Source organism: Carcharodon carcharias, chromosome 17 (assembly GCF_017639515.1).
Source record: "Carcharodon carcharias isolate sCarCar2 chromosome 17, sCarCar2.pri, whole genome shotgun sequence".
In the NCBI taxonomy this organism is placed as follows: domain Eukaryota; kingdom Metazoa; phylum Chordata; class Chondrichthyes; order Lamniformes; family Lamnidae; genus Carcharodon; species Carcharodon carcharias.
The window spans coordinates 35,901,578-35,923,454 of NC_054483.1; the positions used below are offsets into that span (position 1 = coordinate 35,901,578).

The window sequence follows — 21,877 nt, forward strand, 5'->3', positions numbered from 1 at the left end:
AGTGAGGCAGAGAGAGCGAGTGTGAGGGGGGAGGGCGAGCATGAGGGGGGCCGGCGAACGTGAGGGGGAGGGCGAGCGTGAGGGGAGGGGGTGAGCGTGATGGGGAGGGGGCGAGCGTGAGGGGAGAGGTCGAGCGTGATGGGAGAGGGCGAGCGTGAGGGGAGGGGTCGAGCGTGCGGGGAGAGGGCGAGCGTGCGGGGAGAGGGCGAGCGTGCGGGGAGAGGGCGAGCGTGAGGGGGGAGGAGAGGGTGAGGGGGAGAGTGAGAGAGGAAGAGTGAGAGGGTGAGGGAAAGAGCAAGGGAATGAGGTGGAGAATGAGGGAGTGACCGAGGGAGTGAGGGGGAGAGCAAGAAAGTGAAGGGGTGACACAATGAGAGAGAAAGGGAAAGATAAGAGAGTGAGGCAGAGAGAGCGAGCGTGAGGCGGAGAGAGCGAGCGTGAGGGCGAGCGTGACGGGGAGGGGGCGAGCGTGAGGGGGGAGGGGGCGAGCGCGGGGGGGAGGAGGCGAGCGTGAGGGGGAGGGGGCGAGCGTGAGGGGAGAGGGCGAGCGTGAGGGGGAGAGGGCAAGTGCGAGGGGGAGGAGGCGAGCGCGAGGGGGAGGGGCGAGCGCGAGGGGGAGGGGCGAGCGCGAGGGGGAGGGGCGAGCGCGAGGAGAGGGCGAGCGTGATGGAAGAGAGCGAGTGCAAGGGGAGAGGGCGAACGTGAGTGAGAGGGGCGAGCACGAGGGGGAGAGGGTGAGGGGGAGGGGTGAGCGCGAGGGGGAGGAGGCGAGCGTGAGGGGGAGGGGGCGAGCGTGAGGGGAGAGGGCGAGCGTGAGGGGGAGAGGGCAAGTGCGAGGGGGAGGAGGCGAGCGCGAGGGGGAGGGGCGAGCGCGAGGGGGAGGGGCGAGCGCGAGGGGGAGGGGCGAGCGCGAGGAGAGGGCGAGCGTGATGGAAGAGAGCGAGTGCAAGGGGAGAGGGCGAACGTGAGTGAGAGGGGCGAGCACGAGGGGGAGAGGGTGAGGGGGAGGGGTGAGCGCGAGGGGGAGGGGTGAGCGCAAGGGGAGAGGGCGAGGGGGAGGGGCGAGCGCGAGGGGGAGGGGTGAGCGCGAGGGGAGAGAGCGAGGGGGAGAGCAGGAGTTGGGGGAGAGCGAGAGAGTGAGGGGGAGAGCGAGAGATTGAGGGGGGAGAGCGAGAGAGTGAGGGGGAGACCGAGAGAGTGAGGGGGAGAGCGAGAGAGTGAGGAGAGGGAGAGCGAGAAAGTGAGGGGGAGAGCGAGAGAGTGAGGGGGGGAGAGTGCGAGAGTGAGCAGGAGAGCGAGGGGAAGAAAGAGAGCGGGGGGAGAGAGAGCGAGGGGGAGAGCGAGAGAGCGAGGGGGAGAGCGAGAGAGTGAGGGGGAGAGCGAGAGAGTGAGGGGGAGAGCGCGAGAGTGAGTGGGGAGTGCAAGAGTGAGAGCGAGAGCAAGGGGGAGAGCGCGAGAGCGAGGGGGAGAGGGCGAGGGGGAGGGGGGAGCAGGCGAGCGCAAGCGGGAGGGCGAGCGTGAGGCGAGAGGACGACGCGAGGGGGAGAGGGCGAGCACGAGGGGGAGAGGGTGAGCGCGAGGGGGAGAGGGTGAGCGCGAGGGGGAGAGGGCGAGCGCGAGGGGAAGGGGCGAGCGCGATGGGAAGGGGCGAGCGCGAGGGGGGAGTGCGAGAGAGTGAGGGGGCGGAGAGCGAGAGAGTGAGGGGGGAGAGTGAGGGGGAGAGCGAGAGAGTGAGGGGTGGGAGAGCGAGAGAGTGAGGGGGGAGTGAGGGTGAGGGGGGATTGAGGGTGAGGAGGGCAGCGAGAGAGTGAGGGGGGCAGAGTGAGGGGCGGAGAGCGAGAGAGTGAGGGCGGAGAGCGAGAGAGTGAGGGGCGGAGAGCGAGAGAGTGAGGGGGAGAGCGAGAGAGTGAGGGGGGAGAGCGAGAGAGTGAGGGGGGAGAGCGAGAGAGTGAGGGGGAGAGCGAGAGAGTGAGGGGGGAGAGCGAGAGAGTAGGGGGAGAGCGAGAGAGTGAGGGGAGAGCGAGAGAGTGAGGGGGGAGAGCGAGAGAGTGAGGGGGGAGAGCGAGAGAGTGAGGGGGGAGAGCGAGAGAGTGAGGGGGGAGAGCGAGAGAGTGAGGGGGGGAGAGCGAGAGGGTGAGGGCGGGAGAGCGAGAGGGTGAGGGCGGGAGAGCGAGAGGGTGAGGGGGGAGAGCGAGAGAGTGAGGGGTGGGAGAGCGAGAGAGTGGGGGGGAGCGAGAGGGTGAGGGGGGGTGCGAGAGGGTGAGGGGGAGAGAGCGAGTGAGGGGGAGAGAGCGAGAGAGTGAGGGGGGAGAGCGAGAGATTGAGGGGGGAGTGCGAGAGAGTGAGAGGAGGAGAGCGAGAGAGTGAGGGGGGAGAGCGAGAGAGTGAGGGGGAGAGAGCGAGAGAGTGAGGGGGGGAGAGCGAGAGAGTGAGGGGGCGGAGAGCGAGAGAGTGAGGGGGGAGAGCGAGAGAGTGAGGGGGGAGAGCGAGAGAGTGAGGGGGGAGCGAGAGAGGAGGGGGAGAACGAGGGGGAGAGCACGAGGTTGAGGGCGAGAGCGAGAGAGGGTGAGGGGGTGAGCGCGAGGGGGAGAGGGCGAACGTGAGGGGGAGAAGGCGAGCGCGAGGGGGAGAGGGCGAGCGCGAGGGGGAGAGGGCGAGCGCGAGGGGAAGGGGCGAGCGCGATGGCAAGGGGGGAGAGCGAGAGAGTGAGGGGGAGAGCAAGAGAGTGAGGGGGGAGAGCGAGAGAGTGAGGGGGGAGCGAGAGGGTGAGGGGGGGAGAGCGAGATAGTGCGGGGGGAGAGCGAGAGAGTGCGGGGGGAGAGCGAGAGAGTGCGGGGGGAGAGCGAGAGAGTGCGGGGGGAGAGCGAGAGAGTGAGGGGGGAGAGCGAGAGAGTGAGGGGGGAGAGCGAGAGAGTGAGGGGGAGAGCGAGGGAGTGAGGAGGGAGCAAGAGGGTGAGGGGGGAGAGCGAGATAGTGTGGGGGGGAAAGCGAGAGAGTGAGGGGGGAGAGCGAGAGAGTGAGGGGGGAGCGAGAGGCTGAGGGGGGAGAGCGAGAGAGTGAGGGGGGAATGAGAGAGTGAGGGGGGAGCAAGAGGGTGAGGGGGGGCGAACGAGAGAGTGAGGGGGAGAGCGAGAGAGTGGGGGTGAGAGCGAGAGAGTGAGGGGGAGAGAGCGAGAGAGTGAGGGGTGGAGAGCGAGAGAGTGAGGGGGAGAGCGAGATAGTTGGGGGGGAGAGCGAGAGAGTGAGGGGGGAGAGCAAGAGAGTGAGGGGTTGAGCGAGAGAGTGAGGGGGGAGCGAGAGGGTGAGGGAGAGAGCGAGGGGGAGAGCACGAGGTTGAGGGGGAGAGTGAGAGAGGGTGAGGGGGAGAGCGAGAGAGTGAGGGGGAGAGCGAGAGAGTGAGGGGGGAGAACGAGAGAGTGAGGGGGGGAGCGAGAGAGTGAGGGGGAGAGCGAGAGAGTGAGGGGGGGAGAATGAGAGAGTGAGGGATAGAATGTGAGAGTGAGGGGGAGAGCGCGAGAGTGGGGGGGAGAGCGAGAGAGTGAGTGGTAGAATGTGAGAGTGAGGGGGAGAGCGTGAGAGTGAGGGGGGAGAGCGAGAGAGTGAGGGGGAGAGCGCGACAGTGAGGGGGCGAGCGAGAGTGAGGGGGGAGAGAGAGAGCGTGGGGGGTGAGCGAGAGAGTTGGGGGGAGAGCAGGAGTTGGGGGAGAGCACGAGAGTGGATGGGGGAGAGGGAAAGAGTTGGGGGGGAGAGTGAGAGAGTGGAGGAGAGAGCAGGAGTTGCGGGAGAGCACGAGAGTGGGGGTGGGGAGAGGGAGAGAGTGAGGGGGAGAGCGAAAGAGTGAGTGGTAGAATGTGAGAGTGAGGGGGCGAGAGTGAGGGGGGAGAATGAGAGAGCGGGGGGGAGAGCGAGAGAGTTGGGAGAGCAGGAGTTGGGGGAGAGCACGAGAGTGGGGGGGAGAGCAGGAGTTGGGTTAGAGCGCGAGACTGGCGGGTCGCGTTCTCTACACAGATCAAAGACAAAACAGGAACAGGTGGTGTTCCATTCAGGCCTTGGAAAGTGACCCCGATCGCTGCTCCCTCACTGTCCGTCCCCTCTTCAATTCCAGGTCCTCATCCTGTGTGGCCCAGCCTATCGTCCGACTGAGGAGATTGACCTGCGCAGTATTGGTTGGGGAAACATCTTTCAGTTACCCTTCAAACACATGCGGGATTATCGCCTGAGACACCTCCTCCCCTTCTTCATCTACAGCGGCTTTGAGGTGCTATTTGCCTGCACAGGCTTTGCACTGGTGAGTCCAAGCGTGGAACCGACTTAACAGCTGTCAATCTGATTGGTTATTGCTGAAAGCAAGAGGAAGAAATCTGCTGGTGGGGGAAATGGAGAGGGCAGAAGAACGGGGAGGGAGAGGGGGAAGAAGACGGGGAAGAATGGGGGATGAAGAAGAGCGAGGGAGAAAGAAGGGGGATGAAGATGGGGAGGGAGGGGAGATTAAGAGAAGGGAGGGTGAGGGTGAGGGAGAGGTGGGAAGAGGAGGGAGAGGGACAGGGGTGGGGAGGAAAAGGTGGAAGAGGGAGGAAGAGGGGAAGGGAAAACGAGGGAGAGAGGAAGAGGTGGAGATGGAGAGGGGGAATGAGATAGGGAAAAGAGAGAAGAGAAGAAGAGAGGGAAGAGGGAGGAGGAGGGGCGAAGGAGGGAGGGAGGGATGAAGGGGAGAGGGAGAAAGGAGGAATGGAAAGGGAGGGAGAGGGGGAAGAGAGGGGAGGAAGAGGAGGAAGCAGGGAAATGGGGAAGGAGATGGGGCGGGAGAGGGAGAAGAAGGTGGGAGAAAGAGGGGGGAGGGAGAGGGGGAAGAAGAAGAGGGAGGTGTAGGGTGAAGATGAGGTTGAGGGAGAAGGGAAAAATGGGGAGGTAGAGAAGAAGGGGATAGATGGGGATGAAGAGGAGGGAGAGGGAAGGAGTGAGGGGAGAAGAAGAGTTGGCTGGAGATGGAGGGCGGAAGGCAGAGGGTGAGGGAGATGGAGAGGGGGAAGAGGAGAGAATGAGGGTGCAAGTGGGAGAGAGCAGGGCGAAAGGGGTAGAAGGATGAAGGCCAGGGAGGAAGAGCAGCAAGGCAGTGATGGAAGAGGGGGAGGGAGGAGAGAGGAGGGTGTGGAGGGGAGGGGATGGAGGGAGGAAGTGGGGAGGGAGGGGGAGGGAGTGATGGTTGAACAGAGGTAGAGTGGGGAGGGAGCACGGAAGGTGGGGTGAGTGAGGGAGAGCGGTTGAAGAGAAAGGAAGGAGAAGGTGAGGAAGAAAGGGAAGAGGAGTGAGGGGGAGGAAAAGTGGTGAGGAAGAGGGGGAGCGAAAGGGATGCAGAATGGGAGTGAGGGGTGAAGAGGGAGGAGGGTGAGAGGTGAGGGAGTGGGGAAAGAAGTGGGAGATTGGGGAAGGGAGGAGGGAGAAAGTGGGGTGACGAAGAGTGAGGAAGAAGAGAGGCAGGGGGAGGAAGGGACGAGGGAGAGGGAAGAAAAGGCAGGGAGTGGGGGAAGAGGGAGATGGAGGGAGAGGGAGAAGAGGAAGGAAGGGGAAATTAGGAGAGGGCAGATGTGGGTGGGGAAGTTTGGAAAAGGAGAGGGAGGAAGGGGTGGGAGAGGGGAAGAGGGGAGGGACGGATGGAAGAGGAAGGAGGGAGAGGGGAGGAAGAGTGGGAAAGGTGAGGGGGAGGGAATGGGAAAATAGGAGGAAAGGAGAAGGGAAATGGAAGAAGAGGGGAAATAAGGGGGAGGAGGAGGGGCAATAAGGCAGGCAAAGAGGGAATGAGGGAGAATAGAGGTGAGGGAGAGGGGCAAGAGTGGGGAGGGGGAGAGGGGAAGAGGTGGAAGCAGGGAGCGGGGGAAGGAGAGAGGGGAGGGTGAGCTAACACAAGAGCAGGGAGGGAGAGGGGAAAGAGGGGGATGGAGTGGGAAGGAAAAGAGGTGTAGGGAGAGGGGGAAGAGGGTGATAGAAAGGGCGAAGAGTGGGGAGGAAGAGTGGAAGGCTGGAAAAGGGGGAAGAAGAGGGCAGGAGGAGGGAATTGAGGATGAAGAGGAGGAGTGAGATGGAGAGGGCAGAAATGTGTGAGGTAAGGGTGAGGGGGGATGAGGGTGAGGGAGAGTGTGGAAAGGAAGGAGGAAGGGAGAGGGGAAATAGGAGGGAGAGGGTGATGGATAGGGGAAGAGGGTGAAGGGAGAGGGGGGAGGGGTGAGGGAGAATGAAGAGGGGGAAGAGTGGGGATGGAGAGGAAGGGCGAGGGGAAAGAAGAGGGGGAGCAAAAGGGATGGAGGGGGAAGAGGGAGAAGGCTGAAGAGGGGTGAGGGAGGGGGTGGAGGGAAAGGAAAAGGGGCAGGGAGAGGGGTGAAGAGCGCAGAGAGAGAGGGAAGACAAGGGGAGAGATGGGTGGGAAAGGGGGGAAGGAGAGGTGGGAGAGGTAAAGGAAGACAGGAAAGGAGAGGAAGAGAGTGAAGGAAGATTAAGGGGGAGAGGGAGGGAGGGGGGAGAGGTAGGGAGTGGAGAAGTGGGATAGGGTGATGGGTTTGGGAGAAGGAGGGAGGGGAGAGAGTGGGTCGCTGGGGGAAGGGGAGGTAAAGAGCTGAAGGGCAGAGGGAGAGGGTGCGGTTCGGGGCAAGAGGGTGAGGGAGGGGGAAGAATGGAGAGGGGAGGTATGGGGAAAGGTGGGAGGAGGTAGGGGTGATGGGGAGGGAGGGGGAGAGAGGGAAGAGTGGGAGGGAGACAGGAGAAGTGTCACAGGGAAAAAGGCAGGGAAGAATGGGATGGGGGACAGGAGGCTTTGCGGGGGCAGAGGGCGGGGAAAGGGAGGGGAAAGGGGAGGGGGAAGGGTAAGGGGAAAAGGGATGGAGAGGGGCGAGCGGGAGGAGGGGAGGGAGAAAAGAGGGTTGGGAAAACGGGGAGTGAAAAGGGGATGGGCAAAGAAGAAATGGGAAGAGATGGGGAAGGGGGAAAGGGGTGGGTGGAAAGGATGATGGGGAAAGTGAAAGGAGGGAAGGGAATGGGGAGGAGAGGAGCAGAGGAGGGGAGAGAGAAAGGGGAAATGTGGAAAAGGAAAGGGGGAGGGGTAAAGGTGGGTGGGAAAGAAGAGGGGGAAATAGGGAAAGGTGGAGGGGGAATGGAGGATGGGGGAAAAGGTTGAGCACAATGTCTGTCCCTCCAGTTCGGGTTAGGGTTAGGATTCGGCTTAGGATTAGGGTCTGCACCTGTAGCTCACTGACCTTTTCTCAAACCCTCTCTCTCTTTCTTTCTCTCAGTCCTATGGAGTGTGCTCAATTGGGATGGAGAGGTTAGCCAATATTATCATTGCCTATGGAGTCGCCTCTTCAGTGTTCTCTCTCCTGTCTCTCACTATGCTGCGTCTACCTCGATCCGTCCCCCTCCTATCCGGAGCTTTCATCCAGTTTCTCATCATTATTGCTCTATTCTGCTGGGCTCCAATCCCCAAGAACCTTCACACCAGCAACCTGATCGCTGTCTACTCAGTTGCTGTGCTGTGGGGGGTCGGAACAGCTCTCAATAAAACCAGTCTGATCAGTGAGTACCCGGGCGAGAGGGGGAGGGGAGAGGAGGGGATTCTTGAGAGTGAGAAGTGGGAGAGAGAGAGAGTGAGGGGGAGAGGGGGAACGAGAGAGAGGAGAGAGAAAGGGTGAGAAAGAGAGAGAGGGGGAGAGAGAGGGAGAGAATGTGAGAATGAGAGAGATAGCTAGAGGGAGAGAGAGAGGGAGGGGGAAGAGAGAGCGAGCATGCAAGAGAGAGAGAGAACGAGCGCACGAGAGTGAGTGAGCACGAGAGAGAGAGTGAGCAGGCAAGAGCGCGAGAGAGAGAGCGAGCATGCAAGAGAGAGAGAACGAGCGCATGAGAGAGAGAGAGATCGAGCGCACGAGAGAGAGCGAGCGCGAGAGAGAGTGAGCAGGCGAGAGCGTGAGAGAGAGAGTGAGCGTGCGAGAGAGAGAGCGAGCGCGCGAGAGAGAGAGCGAGCGCGCGAGAGATAGAGAGCGAGCGGGTGAGAGCGCGAGCACGCGAGAGAGAGCACGAGCATGCGAGAGAGAGCAAGCAATAGAGAGAGAGAGCGCGGGAGAGAGGGCAAGCATGCGAGAGAGAGAGCGAGCGCACGAGAGAGCGCGAGCGAGAGAGCGCGAGCGCGCGAGAGAGAAAGAGCATGCAAGAGAGAGAGCAAGCGCACGAGAGAGAGTGAGTGAGCGTGAGAGAGAGAGCAAGCGGGCGAGAGCGCTAGAGAGAGCGAGCGCGCGAGAGAAAGCGAGCGCGAGAGATAGAGAGCGAGTGCACGAGAGAGCGCGCGATAGAGCACGAGCACGTGAGAGAGCGCGAGCATGCGAGAGAGCGCAAGTGTGCGAGAGAGAGAGCGCATGAGAGAGAGAGCGCGAGAGAGGGAGAGAGCACGAGCGCGCGAGAGCGAGGGCACGAGAGAGAGAGCGAACGCACGAGAGAGAGCGTGCGAGAGAACGAGCTCATGATAGAGCGAGCGCACGCGAGAGAGAGCCCGCGTGAGTGAAAGAGTGAGCGTGCGTGAGAGTGAGCGTGCGCGAGAGAGGGAGAGTACGTGTGCAACAAAAAGCGAGTGCATGTGAGAGAGCAAGTGCGCATGAGAAAGAGAGCGAGTGTGTGTGAGAAAGAGCGAGCGCACGAGAGAGCGTGAGTACGTGTGCAACAGAAAGCGAGTGCGTGAGAGAGAGTGCGTGAGAGAGAGAACGCGAATGCGGGTGAGACCGAGTGCGTGTGAGAGAGAGAGCGAGTGCGTGTGAGAGAGAGAGCGAGTGCGTGTGAGAGAGAGCGAGTGCGTGTGAGAGAGAGAGTGAGCGCGTGTGAGAGAAAGCGAGTGCGTGTGAGAGAGAGAGCGAGTGCGGATGTGAGAGAGAGCGAATGCGTGTGAGACAAAGAGAGTGTGTGCGATTGAGAGCAAGTGCTCGTGAGAGAGAGCGAGTACGTGTGCAACAGAAAGCGAGTGCATGAGAGAGAGCAAGTGCTCATGAGAGAGGAAGTGCGGGAAGGAGAGCAAGTGCTCGTGAGAGAGCGAGTGCACGAGAGAGAGAACGCAATTGTGGGTGAGAGAGAGCGAGTGCATGTGAGAGAGAGCGAGTGCGCGTGAGAGAAGAGTGCGCGCGAGAAAGAGAGTGCGCGAGAGAGAGAGGGAGTGCGCGCGAGAGAGAGGGAGGGAGTGCGCGCGAGAGAGAGGGAGGGAGTGCGCGCGAGAGAGGGAGTGCTTGCGAGAGAGGGTGTGCGCGCGAGAGAGAGGGAGGGAGTGCACGCGAGAGAGAGGGAGGGAGTGCGCGCGAGAGAGAGGGAGGGCGTGCACGCGAGAGAGAGGGAGGGAGTGCGCGGGAGAGAGAGGGAGGGCGCGCGAGAGAGAGAGGGAGTGTGAGAGAGAGGGAGTGCGCACGAGAGAGAGAGGGAGTGCACGTGAGAGAGGAGTGCGCGTGAGAGAGGAGTGTGCGCGCGAGAGAGGGAGTGCGCACGTGAGAGAGGGAGTGCGCGCGTGAGAGAGGGAGGAATGCACGCGAGAGAAGTGCATGCAAGAGAGTAGTGCACGCGAGAGAGGTGTGCACGCGAGAGAGGAGTACGCGCGAGAGAGGAGTGCGCGCGAGAGAGGGATGTGCGCGTGAGAGAGGGAGTGCGTGCGACAGAGAGGGAGTGCGCGCGAGAGAGAGAGGAGTGCACACGAGAGAGGGAGGAGTGCGCACGAGAGAGAGAGTGCATGTGAGAGAGAGGGAGTGCGCGCGAGAGAGGTGGGGAGTGCGCGTGAGAGGGAGGGAGTGCGCGCGAGAGAGGTGGGGAGTGCGCGTGAGAGGGAGGGAGTGCATGTGAGAGGGAGGGAGTGCGCGCGCGAGAGAGGGAGGGAGTGTGCGCGAGAGAGAGGGAGGGAGTATGCGCAAGAGAGAGAGGGAGTGCACGCAAGAGAGAGGGAGTACGTGTGAGAGAGGAGTGCGCGCGACAGAGGGGTGTGCGCGAGAGAGGAGTGTGCGCGAGAGGGAGTGCACGTGACAGAGAGGGAGTGCACGTGAGAGAGAGAGGGAGTGCGCGAGAGAGAGAGGGAGTGTGCGCGAGAGAGAGGGAGTGTGCGCAAGAGAGAGGGAGGGAGTGCGCGTGAGAGAGGGAGTGCGCGTGAGAGAGAGAGGGAGTGCGCGCAAGAGAGAGGGAGTACACGTGAGAGAGGAGTGCGCGTGAGAGAGGAGTGCACGCGAGAGGAGTGCGCACGTGAGAGAGAGGGAGTGCGCAAGAGAGAGGGAGTGCGCGAGAGAGAGGGAGTGCGCGTGCGAGAGAGAGGAAGTGCATGCGAGAGAGAGGAGTGCGCGCGAGAAAGGAGTGCGCGCGAGAGAGGGCGCGCACGCGAGAGAGAGAGGGAGCGAGAGTGGGAGCGCGTGCAAGAGAGAGGGGGCGCGCGAGAGAGGGAGTGCGCACGAGAGAGGGAGTGTGCGAGAGAGTGCACGAGAGAGGGAGGGAGTGCACACGAGAGAGAGGGAGTGCACGCGAGAGAGAGGGAGTGCGTGCGAGAGAGAGGGGGAGTGCACGCGAGAGAGAGGGAGAGAGTGCGCGTGAGAGAGAGGGAGAGAGTGCGCGTGAGAGAGAGGGAGGGAGTGCGCGCGAGAGAGAGGGAGTGCGTGCGAGAGGGGGAGTGCACGCGAGAGAGAGGGAGAGAGTGCGCGTGAGAGAGAGGGAGGGAGTGCGCGCGAGAGAGAGGGAGGGAGTGCGCGCGAGAGAGAGGGAGGGAGTGCGCGCGAGAGAGAGGGAGGGAGTGCGCACAAGAGAGAGGGAGGGAGTGCGCGCGAGAGAGGGGGAGTGCGTGCGAGAGAGAGAGGGATGCGCGTGAGTGAGGGAGTGCACGCGACAGAGAGGGAGTGCGCGCGAGAGAGAGAGTATACGTGAGAGAGGAGTGCGCGAGAGAGAGGGAGTGCGCTTGAGAGAGAGGAGTGCGCGAGAGAGAGGGAGTGCGCGAGAGAGAGGGAGTGCGCGAGAGAGAGGGAGTGCGCGAGAGAGAGGGAGTGCGCGAGAGAGAGGGAGTGCGCGAGAGAGAGGGAGTGCGCGAGAGAGAGGGAGTGCGCGAGAGAGAGGGAGTGCGCGAGAGAGAGGGAGTGCGCGCGAGAGAGGAGTGCGCGCGAGAGAGGGATGTGCGCGTGAGAGAGGGAGTGCGTGCGACAGAGAGGGAGTGCGCGCGAGAGAGAGAGGAGTGCACACGAGAGAGAGTGCGCACGAGAGAGAGAGTGCATGTGAGAGAGAGGGAGTGCGCGCGAGAGAGGTGGGGAGTGCGCGTGAGAGGGAGGGAGTGCGCGCGAGAGAGGTGGGGAGTGCGCGTGAGAGGGAGGGAGTGCATGTGAGAGGGAGGGAGTGCGCGCGCGAGAGAGGGAGGGAGTGTGCGCGAGAGAGGGAGGGAGTATGCGCAAGAGAGAGAGGGAGTGCACGCAAGAGAGAGGGAGTACGTGTGAGAGAGGAGTGCGCGCGACAGAGGGGTGTGCGCGAGAGAGGAGTGTGCGCGAGAGGGAGTGCACGTGACAGAGAGGGAGTGCACGTGAGAGAGAGAGGGAGTGCGCGAGAGAGAGAGGGAGTGTGCGCGAGAGAGAGAGGGAGTGTGCGCAAGAGAGAGGGAGGGAGTGCGCGTGAGAGAGGGAGTGCGCGTGAGAGAGAGAGGGAGTGCGCGCAAGAGAGAGGGAGTACACGTGAGAGAGGAGTGCGCGTGAGAGAGGAGTGCACGCGAGAGGAGTGCGCACGTGAGAGAGAGGGAGTGCGCAAGAGAGAGGGAGTGCGCGAGAGAGAGGGAGTGCGCGTGCGAGAGAGAGGAAGTGCATGCGAGAGAGAGGAGTGCGCGCGAGAAAGGAGTGCGCGCGAGAGAGGGCGCGCACGCGAGAGAGAGAGGGAGCGAGAGTGGGAGCGCGTGCAAGAGAGAGGGGGCGCGCGAGAGAGGGAGTGCGCACGAGAGAGGGAGTGTGCGAGAGAGTGCACGAGAGAGGGAGGGAGTGCACACGAGAGAGAGGGAGTGCACGCGAGAGAGAGGGAGTGCGTGCGAGAGAGAGGGGGAGTGCACGCGAGAGAGAGGGAGAGAGTGCGCGTGAGAGAGAGGGAGAGAGTGCGCGTGAGAGAGAGGGAGGGAGTGCGCGCGAGAGAGAGGGAGTGCGTGCGAGAGAGAGGGGGAGTGCACGCGAGAGAGAGGGAGAGAGTGCGCGTGAGAGAGAGGGAGGGAGTGCGCGCGAGAGAGAGGGAGGGAGTGCGCGCGAGAGAGAGGGAGGGAGTGCGCGCGAGAGAGAGGGAGGGAGTGCGCACAAGAGAGAGGGAGGGAGTGCGCGCGAGAGAGGGGGAGTGCGTGCGAGAGAGAGAGGGATGCGCGTGAGTGAGGGAGTGCACGCGACAGAGAGGGAGTGCGCGCGAGAGAGAGAGTATGTGTGAGAGAGGAGTGCGCGAGAGAGAGGGAGTGCGCGAGAGAGAGGGAGTGCGCGAGAGGGAGTGCGCGAGAGAGAGGGAGTGCGCGAGAGAGAGGGAGTGCGCGAGAGAGAGGGAGTGCGCGAGAGAGAGGGAGTGCGCGAGAGAGAGGGAGTACGCGCGCGAGAGAGAGGGCGTGCGCGAGAGAGAGGGCGTGCGCGAGAGAGAGGGAGTGCATGCGAGAGAGAGAGGTAGTGCGCGCGTGTGAGAGAGTGCGTGAGAGAGAGGAGTGCGTGCGAGAGGAGTGCGCGCGAGAGAGAAGGAGCGCGCGCAAGAGAGAGAAGGCGCGCACGCGAGAGAGATGGAGTGAGCGAGAGAGAGAGTGGGAGCGCATGAGAGAGAGAGGGAGTGCGCGCAAGAGAGAGAGGGAGTACACGTAAGAGAGGAGTGCGCGTGAGAGAGGAGTGCACGCGAGAGGAGTGCGCACGTGAGAGAGAGGGAGTGCGCGAGAGAGAGGGAGTGCGCGAGAGAGAGGGAGTGCGCGTGCGAGAGAGAGGGAGTGCATGCGAGAGAGAGGGAGTGCATGCGAGAGAGAGGGAGTGCATGCGAGAGAGAGGAGTGCGCGCGAGAAAGGAGTGCGCGCGAGAGGGGGCGCGAGAGAGTGGGAGCGCGTGCAAGAGAGAGGGGGCGCGCGAGAGAGGGAGTGCGCGCGAGAGAGGGAGTGCGTGCGAGAGAGAGAGTGCACGAGAGAGGGAGGGAGTGCACACGAGAGAGAGGGAGTGCGCGCGAGAGAGAGGGAGTGCGTGCGAGAGAGAGGGGGAGTGCACGCGAGAGAGAGGGAGAGAGTGCGCGTGAGAGAGAGGGAGGGAGTGCGCGCGAGAGAGAGGGAGGGAGTGCGCGCGAGAGAGAGGGAGGGAGTGCGTGCGAGAGAGAGGGAGGGAGTGCGCACAAGAGAGAGGGAGGGAGTGCGCGCGAGAGAGGGGGAGTGCGTGCGAGAGAGAGAGGGATGCGCGTGAGTGAGGGAGTGCGCGCGACAGAGAGGGAGTGCGCGCGAGAGAGTATACGTGAGAGAGGAGTGCGCGTGAGAGAGGAGTGCGCTTGAGAGAGAGGAGTGCGCTTGAGAGAGGGAGTGCGCGAGAGAGAGGGAGTGCGCGAGAGAGAGGGAGTGCGCGAGAGAGAGGGAGTGCGCGAGAGAGAGGGAGTGCGCGAGAGAGAGGGAGTGCGCGAGAGAGAGGGAGTGCGCGCGCGAGAGAGGGAGTGCGCGCGCGAGAGAGAGGGAGTGCGCGCGCGAGAGAGAGGGAGTGCGCGCGCGAGAGAGAGGGAGTGCATGCGAGAGAGAGAGGGATTGCATGCGAGAGAGAGAGGGAGTGCATGCGAGAGAGAGAGGGAGTGCGCGCGTGTGAGAGAGTGCGTGAGAGAGAGGAGTGCGTGCGAGAGGAGCGCGCGCGAGAGAGGGCGCGCGAGAGAGAGGGCGCGCACGCGAGAGAGATGGAGCGAGCGTGAGAGAGAGTGGGAGCGCGTGAGAGAGGGAGTGCGCGCAAGAGAGAGAGGGAGTACACGTAAGAGAGGAGTGCGCGTGAGAGAGGAGTGCACGCGAGAGGAGTGCGCACATGAGAGAGAGGGAGTGCGCAAGAGAGAGAGAGGGAGTGCGCAAGAGAGAGGAGTGCGCGCGAGAAAGGAGTGCGCGCGAGAGAGGGCGCGCACGCGAGAGAGAGAGGGAGCGAGATAGTGGGAGCGCGTGCAAGAGAGAGGGGGCGCGCGAGAGAGAGGGAGTGCGCGCGAGAGAGAGGGAGTGCGCGCGAGAGAGAGGAGGAGTGCACGCGAGAGAGAGGGAGAGAGTGCGCGTGAGAGAGAGGGATGGAGTGCGCGCGAGAGAGGGGGAGTGCGCGCGACAGAGAGGGAGTGCGCGCGAGAGAGAGAGTATGTGTGAGAGAGGAGTGCGCGAGAGAGAGGGTTGTGCGCGAGAGAGAGGGAGTGCGCGAGAGAGAGGGAGTGCGCGCGCGAGAGAGAGGGAGTGCGCGCGCGAGAGAGAGGGAGTACGCGCGCGAGAGAGAGGGAGTGCATGCGAGAGAGAGAGGTAGTGCGCGCGTGTGAGAGAGTGCGTGAGAGAGAGGAGTGCAGCGAGAGAGGAGTGCGTGCGAGAGGAGTGCGCGCGAGAGAGAAGGAGCGCGCGCAAGAGAGAGGGCGCGCACGTGAGAGAGAGGGAGTGCGCAAGAGAGAGAGAGTGAGTGCGCGTGCGAGAGAGAGGGAGTGCATGCAAGAGAGAGGAGTGCGCGCGAGAGAGGGAGTGCGTGCGAGAGAGGGAGTGTGCGAGAGAGTGCACGAGAGAGGGAGGGAGTGCACACGAGAGAGAGGAAGGGAGTGCGCGCGAGAGAGGGAGGGAGTGCGCGCGAGAGAGAGGGAGTACGCGTGAGAGAGGAGTGCGTGTGAGAGAGGAGTGCGTGCGAGAGAGGAGTGCGTGCGACAGAGGAGTGCGTGCGACAGAGGAGTGCGCGCGACAGGAGTGCGCGCGAGAGAGGGAGGGAGTGCGCGCGAGAGAGAGGGAGGGAGTGCGCGCGAGAGAGAGGGAGGGAGTGCGCGCGAGAGAGAGGGAGAGAGTGCGCACGAGAGAGGGAGTACGCGTGAGAGAGGAGTGCGCGTGGGAGAGGAGTGCGCGCGAGAGAGGAGTGCATGCGAGAGAGAGGAGTGCGCGCGACAGAGGAGTGCGCGCGCGAAAGAGGGAGGGAGTGCGCGCGAGAGGGAGGGTGGGAGTGCGCGCGAGAGAGTGAGGGAGTGCGCGCGAGAGGATGAGGGAGTGCGCGCAAGAGAGAGTGCGTGAGAGAGAGAGGGAGGGAGTGCACGCGAGAGGGAGGGAGTGCACGCGAGAGAGGGAGGGAGTGCGCGCGAGAGAGAGGGAGGGAGTGCGCGCGAGAGAGAGGGGAGTGCACGCGAGAGAGAGAGGGAGTGCGTGCGAGAGAGGGAGTATGCGTGAGAGAGGAGTACGCGTGAGAGAGTATGCGTAAGAGAGGAGTGCGAGTGAGAGAGGAGTGCGAGCGAGAGAGAGGAGTGCACGCGAGAGAGGAGTGCGCGCGAGAGAGAGAAGTGCGCGCGACAGGAGTGCGGGTGAGAGAGGAATGCGGGTGAGAGAGGGAGTGCGGGTGAGAGAGGGAGTGCGCGCGAGAGAGGGAGTGCACGCGCGAGAGGGAATGCGCGCGCGAGAGGGAATGCGCGCGAGAGAGGGAGTGCGCGCGAGAGAGGGAGTGCGTGCGAGAGAGAGGGAGTGCGCGCGAGAGATGGAGGGAGTGCACGTGAGAGAGGAGTGCGCGTGAGAGAGGAGTGCGTGCGAGAGAGGGAGTGCGCGCGAGAGAGGGAGTGCGCGCGAGAGAGGGAGTGCGCGCGAGAGAGGGAGTGCGCGCGAGAGAGAGGGAGTGCGCGCGAGAGAGAGGGAGTGCGCGCGAGAGAGGGAGTGCGCGCGAGAGAGAGGGAGTGCGCGCGAGAGAGAGGGAGTGCGCGCGAGAGAGAGGGAGAGAGTATGAGAGAGAGGGAGAGAGTGCGCGTGAGAGAGAGGGAGGGAGTGCGCGCGAGAGAGAGGGAGGGAGTGCGCGCGAGAGAGGGGGAGTGCGCGCGAGAGAGAGAGGGATGCGCGTGTGAGTGAGGGAGTGCGCGCGACAGAGACGGAGTGCGCGCGAGAGAGAGAGTATACGTGAGAGAGGAGTGCGCGTGAGAGAGGAGTGCGCGTGAGAGAGAGGAGTGCGCGTGAGAGAGAGGAGTGCGCGTGAGAGAGGGAGTGCGCGAGAGAGAGGGAGTGCGCGCGAGAGAGAGGCAGTCCGCGCGAGAGAGGGCGAGGGAGTGCACGTGAGAGAGAGGGAGTGCACATGAAAGGGAGTGCACGTGAGAGAGAGGGAGAGGGAGTGCACGTGAGAGAGAGGGAGTGCATGTGAGAGGGAGTGCACGTGAGAGAGAGGGAGTGCGCGTGAGAGAGAGGGAATGCGCGAGAGAGGGAGTGCGCGTGAGGGACAGAGGGAGTGCACGTGAGAGAGACAGCGAGTGCATGAGAGAGTGAGCGAGTGCGTGAGAGAGCGAGTGTGTGCAAGTGCGCGAGAGAGAGCATGAGTACACGTGAGAGGGAGTGCGTGTGAGAGAGAGGGAGTGCGCGTGAAAGAGAGGGAGTGCGCGTGAGAGAGGAGTGCGCATGAGAGAGGGAGTGCGCGTGAGAGAGAGAGAGCCTGTGTGCGTGAGAGAGAGAGGGAGTGCGCGTGAGAGAGATTGAGTGCGGTGAGAGAGCGAGTGCGCGTGAGAGAGAGCGACTACGCATGAGAGAGCGAGTGCATGAGAGAGAGGGAGTGCGCGAGAGAGAGAGGGAGTGCGCATGAGAGGGTGTGCACGTGAGAGAGAGGGAGTGCGCGAGAGAGGGAGTGCACGTGAGAGAGAGAGGGAGTGCACGTGGGTGAGAGGGAGTGCACGTGAGAGAGAGGGAGTACGCGTGAGAGAGAGAGCGAGTGCGCGTGAGAGAGCGAGTGCGCGTGAGAGAGAGCGAGTGCGCGTGAGAGAGCGAGTGCATGTGAGAGAGAGTGAGTGCGCGTGAGAGGGAGTGCGCGAGAGAGGCAGTGCGCGAGAGAGGCAGTGCGCGAGAGAGGCAATGCTCGAGAGAGGCAGTGCGCGAGAGAGGCAGTGCGCGAGAGAGGCAGTGCGCATGAGAGAGAGGGAGTGCGCGTGTGAGAGAGAGCACGAGTGCGCGTGAGAGAGCGAGTGCGCGTGAGAGACAGCGAGTGCACGTGAGAGAGAGAGTGCATGAGAGAGTGAGCGTGTTCGTGCGAGAGAGAGAGCGAGGGAGTGCGCATGAGAGAGCGAGTGAGCGAGTACGCGCGAGAGAGAGGGAGTGCGCGTAAGAGAGAGGGAGTGCGCGTGAGAGAGAGGGAGTGCGCGTGAGAGAGAGGGAGTGCGCGTGAGAGAGAGGGAGTGCGCGTGAGAGAGAGGGAGTGCGTGTGAGAGAGAGGGAGTGCGCGTGAGAGAGAGGGAGTGCGCGTGACAGAGAGGGAGTGCGCGTGAGAGAGAGCGAACAAGTGCGAGTGACAGAGAGAGAGCGAGTGCGCATGAGAGAGAGCGAGTGCGCGTGAGAGAGCAAATGCGCGTGAGAGCGAGCGAGTGCATGAGAGAGTGAGCGAGTGCGCGCGAGAGAGAGATGGAGTGCATGCGAGAGGGAGTGCGCGCGAGAGAGCGAGAGGGTGTGCGTGCGAGAGAGTGAGAGGGAAAGGGCACGAGAGAGAGGGGGAAAGGGCGTGAGAGAGAGGGACTACGCGAGTGAGAGGGAGTGCGCGCGCGAGAGAGAGAGGAGTGTGCGCGCGAGAGAGGGAGTACGTGCGAGAGAGAAGTGCGCGCGCAAGAGAGAGAGGAGTGCGCGTGAGAGAGGAGTGTGCATGAGAGGGGAGTGCACGCGAGAGAGGGAATGCGCGCGAGAGAGAAAGGGTGCGTGTGCGAGAGAGGTAGCATGCGTGAGAGAGGGAACGCGCGAGAGAGAGAGAGGGATCACGCACAAAAGAGAGGGAGCACGCACAAGAGAGAGAGGGAGCGGCGGGAGAGAGGGAGCATGCGCGAGAGAGGGAGCGCATGCGAGAGGGAACGAGTGCGCGTGAGAGAGAACGAGTGCGCGTGAGAGAGAGAACGAATCCGCGTGAGAGAGTAGGAGTGCGCGTGAGAGTGGGAGTGCACGTGAGAGGGGGCAGGAGTGCGCGTGAGAGGGCGGGAGAGCGCATGAGAGAGGGAGTGCGCGCGCGAGAGAGAGGGAGCGCGCGCAAGAGAGAGGGAGTGCGCGTGAGAGTGAGCAAATGCGCGTGAGAGAGAGAGCAAGTGCGCGTGAGAGAGCGAGTGCATGAGAGAGAGTGCGTGTGAGAGAGCGGGTGCGCGAGAGAGGGAGTGCGCGAGAGAGAACGAATGCGCGAGAGAGAGAGGGAGCGCGCGCGCGAGAGAGAGAGGGAGCGCGCGCAAGAGGGAGGGAACTTGCGCAAGAGAGGGAGGGAGCGCGCGCGAGAGAGAGGGAGTGCACGTGAGAGAGAGAGCGAGTGCGTGTGAGAGAGAGAGCAAGTGCGTATGAGAGAGAGCGAGTGCGCGTGAGAGAGAGCACGTGCATGAGAGAGAGAGCGAGTGCGTGTGAGAGAGAGTGGGTGCGAGAGAGAGGGTGTGCACGTGAGAGAGAGAGGGAATGTGCATGAGAGAGAGGGAGTGCCCGTGAGAGGGAGTGCCCTGAGAGAGAGGCAGTGCGCGTGAGAGGGAGGGAGTGCGCGTGAGAGGGAGGGAATGCACATGAGAGGGCGGGAGTGCGCGTGAGAGGGAGGGAGTGTGCGTGAGAGAGAGGGAATGCGCGTGAGAGAGAGGGAACGAGTGCGCGTGAGAGAGATCGAGTGCGTGTGAGAGGGAGAGCGAGTGCATGAGAGAGTGTGCGAGTGCACGCGAGAGAGAGATGGAGTGCATGCGAGAGGGAGTGCGCGCGAGAGCGAGAGGGTGTGCGCGCGAGAGAGTGAGGGAAAGGGCATGAGAGAGGGGGGAAAGGACGTGAGAGAGAGGGAGTACGCGAGAGAGGGAGTGCGCGCGCGAGAGAGAGAGGAGTGCGCGCGCGAGAGAGAGAGAGGAGTGTGCACGCGAGAGAGGGAGTACGCACGAGAGAGAGGAGTGCGCGCGCAAGAGAGAGAGGAGTGTGCATGAGAGAGGAGTGCACGCGTGAGAGAGGGAGTGTGCGCGAGAGAGGGAATGCGCGCGAGAGAGAAAGGGTGCGTGTGCGAGAGAGGTAGCACGCGTGAGAGAGGGAACGCGCGAGAGAGAGAGAGAGGGAGCACGCACAAGAGAGAGAGGGAACGGCGGGAGAGAGGGAGGGAGCGTGCGCGAGAGAGAGAGGGAGCGCACGCGAGAGGGAACGAGTGCACGTGACAGAGAACGAGTGCATGTGAGAGAGAGAGAACAAGTGCGCGTGAGAGAGAACGAATGCGCGTGAGAGAGTGGGAGTGCGCGTGAGAGTGGGAGTGCACGTGAGCGTGAGTGCGCGTGAGAGAGGGAGTGCGCGTGAGAGGGGGCAGCAGTGCGCGTGAGAGGGCGGGAGAGCGCATGAGAGAGCGAGAGTGCGCGCGCGAGAGAGAGAGGGAGCGCGCACAAGAGAGAGGGTGCTTGCGCAAGAGAGGGAGGGAGCGCGCGCGAGAGAGGGAGTGCGCGCGAGAGAGAGAGCAAGTGCGCATGAGAGAGAGAGCGAGTGCGCATGAGAGAGAGCGAGTGCATGAGAGAGCGAGTGCATGTGAGAGAGAGCAGGTGCGCAAGAGAGGGAGTGCGCGAGAGAGAGGGTGTGCACGTGAGAGAAAGAGAGGGAATGTGCATGAGAGAGACGGAGTGCCCGTGAGAGGGAGTGCCCCGAGAGAGAGGGAGAGTGCCTAAGAGGGAATGCACGTGAGAGTGCACGAATGCGCGTGTGAGAGAGAGCGAGTGCGCGTGAGAGAGAGCGAACGAGTGCGCGTGAGAGAGAGCGGTGCGCGTGAGAGAGAGCAAATGCACGTGAGAGAGCGAGTGCATGAGAGAGTGAGCAATTGCGCGCGAGAGAGATGGAGTGCATGCGAGAGGGAATGCGTGCGAGAGAACGAGAGGGTGTACGCGCGAGAGAGTGAGAGGGAAAGGGCACGAGAGGGGGTAAGGGCGCGAGAGAGAGGGAGTACGCGAGCGAGAGAGAGGGAGTGCGCGCGTGAGAGAGTGGAGTGCGCGCGCGAGAGAGAGAGGAGTGTGCATGCGAGAGAGGGAGTACGTGCGAGAGAGAGGAGTGCGCGCGCGAGAGAGAGGAGTGTGCATGAGAGAGGAGTGCACGCGAGAGAGAGGGAGTGTGCGCGAGAGAGGGAATGCGCGTGAGAGAGGGAGCGCGCGCGAGAGAGAAAGGGTGCGTGTGCGAGAGAGGTAGCATGCGTGAGAGAGGGAACGCGCGAGAGAGAGAGGGAGCACGCACAAGAGAGAGAGGGAGCGGTGGGAGAGAGAGAGGGAGCGTGCGCGAGAGGGAGCGCGCGCGAGAGGGAACGAGTACGCGTGAGAGAGAACGAGTGCATGTGAGAGAGAGAGAACGAGTGCGCGTGAGAGAGAGAATGAATGCGCGTGAGATTCGGAGTGCGCGTGAGAGTGGGAGTGCATGTGAGAGTGAGTGCGCGTGAGAGAGGGAGAGCGCGTGAAAGGGGGCAGGAGTGCGCTTGAGAGGGCGGGAGTGCGCATGAAAGAGAGAGCGAGTGCGCATGAGAGAGAGGGAGTGCGCGCGCGAGAGAGAGAGGGAGCGCGCGCAAGAGAGAGGGAGCTTGCGCAAGAGAGGGAGGGAGCGCGCGCGAGAGAGAGGAAGTGCGCGTGAGAGAGAGTGAGTGCGCGTGAGAGAGAGAGCAAGTGCGCATGAGAGAGAGAGTGTGCGTGAGAGAGAGCGAGTGCATGAGAGAGAGCGAGTGCATGTGAGAGAGAGCGGGTGCGCGAGAGAGGGAGTGCGCGAGAGAGAAGGTGTGCACGTGTGAGAGAGAGAGAGAGGGAATGTGCATGAGAGAGAGGGAATGTGCATGAGAGAGAGGGAGTGCCCGTGCGAGGGAGTGCCCCGAGAGAGAGGGAGTGCACGTGAGAGGGAGGGAGTGTGCGTGAGAGGGAGTGTGCGTGAGAGAGAGGGAATGCGCGTGAGAGAGAGAGAGCGAGTGCGCGTGAGAAAGAGCAAATGCGCGTGAGAGAGAAAGCGAGTGCATGAGTGAGCGAGTGCGCGCGAGAGAGAGATGGAGTGCATGCGAGAGGGAGTGTGCGCAAGAGAGCGAGAGGGTGTGCGTGCGAGAGTGAGAGGGAAAGGGCACGAGAGAGAGGGGGAAAGGGCGCGAGAGAGAGGGAGTACGCGAGCGAGAGAGAGGGAGTGCGCGCACGAGAGAGAGGAGTGCGCGCGCGAGAGAGAGGAGTGCGCGCGCGAGAGAGAGGAGTGCGCGCGCGAGAGGAGAGTGCGCGCGCGAGAGGAGAGTGCGCGCGCGAGAGGAGAGTGCGCGTGAGAGAGAGAACTAGTGCATGTGAGAGAGAGAACTAGTGCATGTGAGAGAGAGAACGAGTGCGCGTCAGAGAGAGAACGAATGCGCGTGAGAGTGGGAGTGCGCGTGAGAGTGGGAGTGCACGTGAGAATGAGTGCGCGTGAGAGAGAGGGAGTGCGCGTGAGAGGGGACAGGAGTGCGCGTGAGAGGGCGGGAGAGCGCATGAGAGAGAGAGCGAGTGCGCATGAGAGAGAGAGGGAGTGCGTATGAGAGAGAGAGGGAGTGCGCGCGCGAGAGAGGGAGCGCGCGCGAGAGAGAGAGCTCGCGCAAGAGAGGGAGCGCGCGTGAGAGAGCGAGTGCGCGTGAGAGAGAGAGCAAGTGCGCATGAAAGAGAGAGCGAGTGCGCGTGAGAGAGAGCGAGTGCATGAGAGAGAGAGCGAGTGAATGTGAGAGAGCGGGTGCGCGAGAGAGGGAGTGCGCGAGAGAGAGGGTGTGCACGTGAGAGAGAG

The 21,877-nt window shown here is 63.4% G+C and overlaps 1 protein-coding gene across 2 annotated transcripts in view; it reads left to right on the plus strand.

Annotated features, from left to right (window-relative positions):
- The window catches only part of unc93b1 (unc-93 homolog B1, TLR signaling regulator), a 77,400-nt gene that overhangs the window by 26,804 nt on the left and 28,719 nt on the right, over window positions 1-21,877 (plus strand). For both annotated transcript variants that reach the window (XM_041209038.1, XM_041209039.1), the window contains 2 exons: window positions 4,106-4,288; window positions 7,281-7,560. In XM_041209038.1, the coding sequence (XP_041064972.1) occupies window positions 4,106-4,288; window positions 7,281-7,560 (463 nt within the window). The remainder of the gene's footprint in view (window positions 1-4,105; window positions 4,289-7,280; window positions 7,561-21,877) is intronic.